Raw genomic sequence first — 7875 nt, 5'->3', positions numbered from 1 at the left:
TTTAACGGTTTTATTTGCGTTTTTTCCGGTTGAAAAAAAATTTTCATTCAAACTTTTTTTTTTTAATTACTTAAAAATAAAAAAAAATAAAAAAAAAAAATAATAATAATAATAATAATAGTTTCCCACTTTATATAATTCTGGAAGGTGTAAAAAAAAAATGGTGACAAATTGAACATTCACAGTTTTAATGAATGAAATTTTAAAAATTGGTTAATTTCCGTTTGAAATAACAACAACAAAATTCTCCAGTGTTATGTAATTACCCAAAGAGGGAGAGAGAGATAGAAAGAGAGCAATTTGACAACGTTTTAAGTATTATTATTATCATTATAATTATTTTAAAAGAAAAAATTAAAAAATAATAATAATTTTTACGAATTGTTATTGTTTGTTTCCGTGCGAAAAAATTTACAAGGTCTCTCTCTCTCTCTCCAAAACTTGGAGAATTAAAAAAATTTCCAGACTAATTTCGTGATATATTATCATCATTATTATCACAAATCGCGCTTCTGACGTTTTTATTAAAATTAATAATAAGAATTCTGGAATTTTTCGCTCGCTGTCGTGACGTAATATTTCCAAAAAAAAAAAAAAACGATCTGATTTACAAAGTAAGCAAATAATAATAATAATAATAATAATAATAATAATGATGATGATGGAACGACGACTGGAGTCGGTTGACCTTGAAAGTGAAAAAAAAAAAAAATTGTTTAATTTCCGCTCTCGTGATTTTGTATGTTTTCGTTTCCGTGCGAACATATTTATTATTATTATTATTATTATTATTCTTTTTTTTTTTTAAAGAAAATTCCGTGACATGATTTTACACCTTTTTCTAAACGTTTAACGAACGTTTTTTTCAGAAGAAAAAAAAAGGAAAAAAAAAAACCTTTGGCTAAAAGGTATCATCATCATCATCATCATTAAAACGTTTAAAAAAACGAAAAACCCCAAAATTTTAAAATTAGGAGGGAAGAAAAAAAAAGTTTCGTGATTTTGTAAAAATTGTCGAGTAATTAGTTAAAAAAAAAAATTCCTTTTTTGTCAAAGGATTTTCCTTTGATTAAAAAAAAAAAAAGGAATTTTTCATTCGTTAAATTTCTTTTATTTTTATTACGTTCGTTTTTCCGATTATTATCAAAGGTAATAATCGTGTTATATGATTTATCCTTTGATTATCTCAATGGTAAATGTCAAAGGAAAGATTTGTGATTTTTTTTTTACGTGTGCGAATTGAACGATCGATCGATAAAGCGTGCGAACGAAAAATATCGAACGTTTCGAAACGGCGGATTCCAGGTTAAAAAAAAAAAAAATCGTGGAAATAAAATCGTCGTAATCGTCGTCACCGCCGTCACCGGCACCGTCATCGTCGTCGTCGTCGTTGTTTAAAATGTTGTCGTGGTCCGAGTTAATAAAAAAAAAAAAACAAAATCAAGTTTAATTTAAATGAATTATTATTAGCGGATGCGAATGTCAGGTACTAAAATTCAATCCTGTTTCTCTCTCTTTTTTTTAAATAAATTTTTGTATTTATTATAATTTTCAGGTACGTACCTGAATGCGCGTACCGGATAAATAAATAATTTACGCACATTTTTTTTTTAATAACGCGTAATTAATATGTCTTTTAACTTTTTTTTTATTAATTTATTACGTTCAATTTTTTTTTTTTTTTTTTTGGTTTATTCGAAATGTTTTCAAACGTTCCGATTTGTATTATTATCATTATCATTATCATCATCATCATCATCATCATCATTAATATTATTTTCTTAATTCGTGACACTTAGATAATTCCATTTCCTAAAATTTTGCATTGGTCTCTTTTTCTCTCTCTCTTTATCTGTCACCCTTTTCATTCTCTCTCTGCTGTCATCCTCTCTCTCTCTCTCTCTCCTTGTCTTTTCCTTCTGCTGTCGTTCGAAACCTTTAAATATTTTTTCCATTACTTCTAATTTCTTTTAAATTTCAAAATGGCGGACGTTTTAAAATTATCATTCTACGAACTTATGACCACCATCGTCATCACCGTCACCACGACCACCACCGCCTTTTTCGAGTATTAAAAAAATTTATCTAACACATATTACACATCGTATGCATCCCTTAAATAATAATAATGATGATTGTAATAATAATAATAATTATAATTAATTTTTAAATTAAATTTTAAATGTGGCTTTGGCTTCATATTGTTTTGTATAAAAATTCAAAATTTCACCGAGTAAAACAAAAAAAAAAAAAAATTTTCATTTAAATGAGAAAATTGTACGGGAGGTGAGGGGGTGGGTGGAAAGATTATTAAAAATAAAAATGGCGTCGAAAAATTTTATAAAAACGAAAGATGAGAGAAACGAGATTCGAATTTGATTTTTTTATTTTTTCGATGTTATTTCAACGCCATTTTTTTTAAAAAATAAATGTTACTTATTTGTTCTTCTTCTTATTCGTTATTATTATTATTATTATTACTACTACTACTACTACTATTATTATTATTATTATAACTATTTTGTTTTTAATTAAAAACATATATCAAGGAGAGAGAAAAAAAAAAGAAATTAGTTAACATTTATGGTAATAGGGTTGTAGTGATGATGGTGGCGGTGGGGGAGGTGGTACGTTAAGAAAAAAATTTTTTTTAAAAGTAATTTTCTAGACGGATAAAGTCGGAATTTTTTTTTTTTTTTACGGAAGATAAATTATGGTTGATATTTTCAATAGGAAATGATCACAAAAAAATTCATAGTTTCGAAAAAAAAAGAGGCCGAATTTGATGGGGCCTCAGTAGAGTTGTGTGGAATCATAAACAAAAAAAATAAATTCAACAGGTTGAAAAATTAAAAACAATTTTTTTTAATAATTATTTAACAGGTACTACTAATATACGGCCCTGATTTTTTACGTTCAACCTTCTTTAAAATTTTTTATGGGTGAAAATTTTTAAACGAAAAAAAAAGGTAATTAAAAAAAAAACTTTTCCCAAATTTTTTTTTGCTTTCGTAATTAAAAAAAAAAAAAAAAAGAAGGAGTAATAATAATTATTACTAGGGTAATATTCTTAAAAATAAAAAAATTATTATTTAATTTATGACGAAATTTAACGAAACAAAAATGGCGGGAAAATTTAAAAATTAAAATTCCCTACTAACGTACGATATGGATTAATTTTTATTTTTAAATATTCATTTCAAATTATTTTGCTATCGTTAATATGACAATAATTTTTGCTAACGTTAATATGTTTAAACATCCATTTTCCCCCTTCTGGGAAAATCCCCCCCCCCCAAAAAAAAAAACGAAGGAAAAAAAATTTTTTTTGTTTTTGGCGTGCACCTTGGTTTGTTTTTAATTTTTTTTTTCGTTTGTTTGCGTTCGTTACGGTAAATGATTATTATTATTATTATCATTATCATTATTATTATTATTATTATTATTATTATTATTATTATTATTATTATTATTATTTCGGTACGTAAATTATTAAATTATTAAAGTGTTTTATGATTCCAGGTACAAATTTTAATTTTTTTCTTTCCCTTTAAAAAATATAAAAAATATAAAAACAAACTACTTAAAATTTTTTTTTTCTTTTTCTTTTACCTTCGGTATAATTATTATCATTATTATTATTATCGTTATTATTATTATTATTTAATGTTTAAAACGCGACTGGAAACGGACGCGAGTTTTGCCAAAATTTTAACGTCCGAATTTTTTTTTTTTTTTTTTAAACACCTGCAAATTAATCATTTGAATGTTTTTATTAAAGAGAGCAGGTGAAAAAGGTTGGAAAAAAAATTCCTTTGAATAAATTTTGTTTTATTATTATTATTATCATCATCATAATCATAATGATTATCATCATCATTATTATTATTATTATTATTTTCAAATTAAATTCAATAAACCTTTATCCGGAAAATTAGGGGAAAAAAAAGTGCAAGAATCTCTCTTATGAAAAAAAAAAAAAAATTCGGAAATTTAACTTAATTTCATCAATGCCACAACAACAACAACAACAACAACAACAAACGAGAGGACTAAACAATATTTATATAATATATAAAAAAATTTTTATTGTTTTTGTTTTTTTTTGAATAACACGTTCGATTTCACTCCGACGAAAAAAAAAAAAAAACAAAATTTTCTTCTGCATTTTTTTCTTTTTTTTTTCCGTTAATTGTTATAAACAATAATAATAATAATAATAATAATAATAATAATAATAATAATAATAATAATAATAATAATAATAATAATAATAAAAGCTATGTTAAATTTATTTATTATTATTAATAATAAAAAAAAGTAGTTATTAGTCGGTAATGACCTTGAAAAAAAGAAAAATTCTCACTATTGTTTTTTCCATTTTCATTTTTTTTTTTGTCTTCGTTCATGTGAAATCACTTTCTCTGATTCATTTTAAAATTTGTTTGTTCGGTTGTTCGTTCGGGTTCATAATAAAAAAAAAATAATTTACGCGTACATGCGTGGTGAGTACGCGCGTTTTTTCAAAATAAATTTTTACAAACGGCAAACAACCGCCGTTCGGATGATCCGTTAACGACACAATCTTGTGTGTGTACGCGCGTTTTTAAATTTACGCATGAGTCGTCGGAAAATCGGGGAAATCGGAGGAAAAAAAAAAGAAAATTTTTTTATTCAAATCTCGCGAAATTTTTTGTTCGTCGTACGGATGAGAGTGACAACAACCAAAATTTTTTTTTTTCGATTTCGCGTGCGTGTACGCACATTCGCGCGTACACGCACGCTTTATCTTTTAATCTTAACGAACAGTATGGCCGTTGTTCCGTCGTTATCGTTATTATTCAATCATGCCCGTTCGTTATTTAAAAAAAAATTAATTAATTTTAGAAAAACTTACATCGGTTTCATCCAAATGTTGTGAATTAACATCGATCTTGTCTAATCTAACAGTTCCTTGAAAAGGATAGAAAAACGTTCCTTGTGACACGCGCACGTTCGAAAACACGGTGACGTTACCCTTGTTACGATCACGTTCGTTCGTACGTTCAGATGATGGAGTTATGGCAAGTGATAGTTCTTGTGGTATCAAAACCCAGGTCTCCATCTCGCGTTATTAATTAAATAATCATAATAATAATAATAACATTTCTTAATCTTCTTCTTTTAATTGTAAACACCTAAAACAAAAAAAATCAAAAATTATTACTCGAAATGCGACAACGTCGAGAAATTTTTCTTTCTCTCTCACTCTTTTTAAATTATTATTATCATCAGGGTAAGTAATTATTAATAAAAAAAAAAATAGGGAGAGAGAGAGAGGTAATAAAATATTTGTTGGGTAAACTTACGACATATTCCTCCTTCTCCTCCTCCTTTTTGCCCTTTAAAAAATCATTTCAAATATTGAGAAATTTTTTTTTTAGAAAGGATAATTTTTTTTTTATGTCTCACATCTCCATTTAAGGAATTACGCATAATGCGTAAATTATTATTATTATTACGCACGTTCTTTTATGAAATTTAAATTTTGCGAGTGAGTGCATGTTTCGATACGAACGTGGTATGACGTTATCATTTATTATCATTAACTCGGGATTTTTTTTTTAATAAAGAAAAACGAAAAAGTACAAAAAACCCGTTGACGTTTTTGATAATGTTATCATTATTATTATTATTATTATTATTCTCTGACGATTTAATAAATTTTTTATTTAATTACTCGAATCGAAATAAATAAATAAACGAACGAAAGGAAACGAGTTTTTTTTTTTTTATTTAAATAATTTTAATTGACGTCAAAAATAAAAAAAAATTTTTTTTTTCTTTAATTAGATTGAAATAACGTTTAACGCGCGTATAAAAGCAATTAAAATTTTTACGTGCGTTTTTTTTTTATTACCCAACAAACAACAACAAACAAAAAAAAAAATTTTATCGGCAACCTTAAAGTAAATGTGAAAAAATAAATAAAAAATTTTCTCTCACCTTACTAACAAACAAATTGAATCCTTTTATATAATATTTATTTATTATTAATTTTTCACTTTTTTTATTCACAATAATAATAATAATAATAATAATAATAATAATAATAATAATAATTAAACTGATTGTTCTTAACGATTCCCGAATTTAAAAAAAAAAATCGAACGTACGAATAAAAAAAAAAAAACAAAAGGAGCACGATAAAAAAAAAAAAATTAGTATAATCGCGACGAGGTTTTAAACAACAACAACAACAACAATAACAACAACAGACGCGAACGATAATGCCGTAAAAAAAAAAATAAAAAGTCAAATGATGAAAATAATTCAGATCAAGTTAAAGTAAACTCATTCAAAAGGAGTAACCTGGTATACTAAAGAAGAAGAAGAAGGGTGTTCGAGGTACCCAACAACAACAACAACAACAACCCGGCATAAGAGACCATACACGAAGTCAACAAACAAGAAGCCCATCGGAAGCAGTTTTCATGATGAAACGAATTTATTATTTCACGCCCGACCAATCTAAACATCACGAATAGGTAAACTCTTCTTCTTATAATGTGCCCCCCTATTACACTAAAAAAAAAAGGTATTTGAAAAAAATAACAAACGAACGAGTTTACGATACCCGTTTTTCTCGCGAGTTTCGTAACGTAAGAAAAACATCGACTCGATGCGATTTTCAAATGGAATCGTAAGTTTTCTTAAAATAAATTCGTACTATCGAGCACGTGGTTCGTAAGTCATGCTTTACCTGTACTATTAGTACTCGCCGAGATAAAACATACAATTTTCTTAATGAGAAACAAAGATAGATATATATATCTTTTCGATTACGTTTATATTTTTTTTTTTTTTAATAAAGGAATTTATTTGTGCAGAAATTATTTATAATAATAATAATAATAATAATAATAATTTTTACAAGGGGAAAATACTCGGACGAAAATTTATTTAACCTGGAACTTGAAGAGGGGAAAGTTTTTCGGATTTAAAAAAAAAAGGGGGAAAGGGAAGGAAATCAAAAACTTCAAATTCAAGGGGTTTCTTCACAAAAAATTTTTTTATTAAAAAAAAACGCGTGGAAAAAAAGTAGAAAAAGAAATAATAATAATAATAAGGTGGAGCCGAGATTTAAGTTCTTTGAATTTTAAACCAATACTCGTGTACCTAAGAGGAGATGAGTATAATATTTTATCCAATAAGGTACCAACTCGTATACCCGCGAGCAAGTTTTTTTTTTTTTTTTTTACGTAAAACTTTTTCGGTTCGAAGCTTTTAATTAAAACTTAAACGCGCGCGTAAAAATTTAAAATTTTAACTTTTGAACAAGGTCGAATCGAACGTTTTCTTTTCTTTTTTTTTTTCTGAACGTTTAAATAATTTATTTGTGGGTGTTACTCTTTTTTGAATTTTAAATAAAATACTTACAAAAAAAATTGGGGGGCCGATATTACCTTCGAAATATTTAAACTGACGAAACCGCCATTTTTCTTTTTTTTTCATTTTCATTTTCATTTTGAAATAATATAATAATTATGAAATAAATTTTTTCCATTTTTTTTTTTTTTAATATTCTCTTTTTTTCGATCGTAAAAAAAATTTGCATTTAATTTTTTTTCTAAAAAACAATTTCGAAAATTAAAAATGATAACGCTTATCATAAATTTTACGCGGCGTATTTAAAAATATTTCGCCGAGAAAAATATGAAAAAAAAAAAAAATCGATCGTAAATTCTTTCAATTTGATAAATATCGATTTATGTTTTTTTTTAAAATAAAGAATAACTAATTTAAAATCAATTGAAATTAATTGATTGACTGATTTATTCGTGCCAGTAGTAATTGGGAATCAAAAAAAAAAAAAAACGCGGGGAAAAAAAATTT

General features: G+C 25.9%; 1 protein-coding gene across 1 annotated transcript; it reads right to left on the bottom strand.

Annotated features, from left to right (window-relative positions):
- Nucleotides 1-4327: 4327 nt before the first annotated feature.
- Phum_PHUM590430 (uncharacterized protein) lies at nt 4328-5104 on the bottom strand (the record flags this gene model as incomplete). Its single annotated transcript, XM_002432489.1, has 2 exons — nt 4328-4342; nt 4898-5104. 2 exons carry the CDS (start codon nt 5102-5104, stop codon nt 4328-4330), a joined length of 222 nt encoding a protein of 73 aa, XP_002432534.1.
- Nucleotides 5105-7875: the final 2771 nt, after the last annotated feature.

The sequence above is a fragment of the Pediculus humanus genome, genomic scaffold (genome assembly GCF_000006295.1).
Source record: "Pediculus humanus corporis 1103172108313 genomic scaffold, whole genome shotgun sequence".
NCBI lineage: Eukaryota > Metazoa > Arthropoda > Insecta > Psocodea > Pediculidae > Pediculus > Pediculus humanus.
The sequence above is the reverse complement of the archived record's forward strand: the minus strand, read 5'-3'. Positions and strand labels throughout refer to the sequence as shown.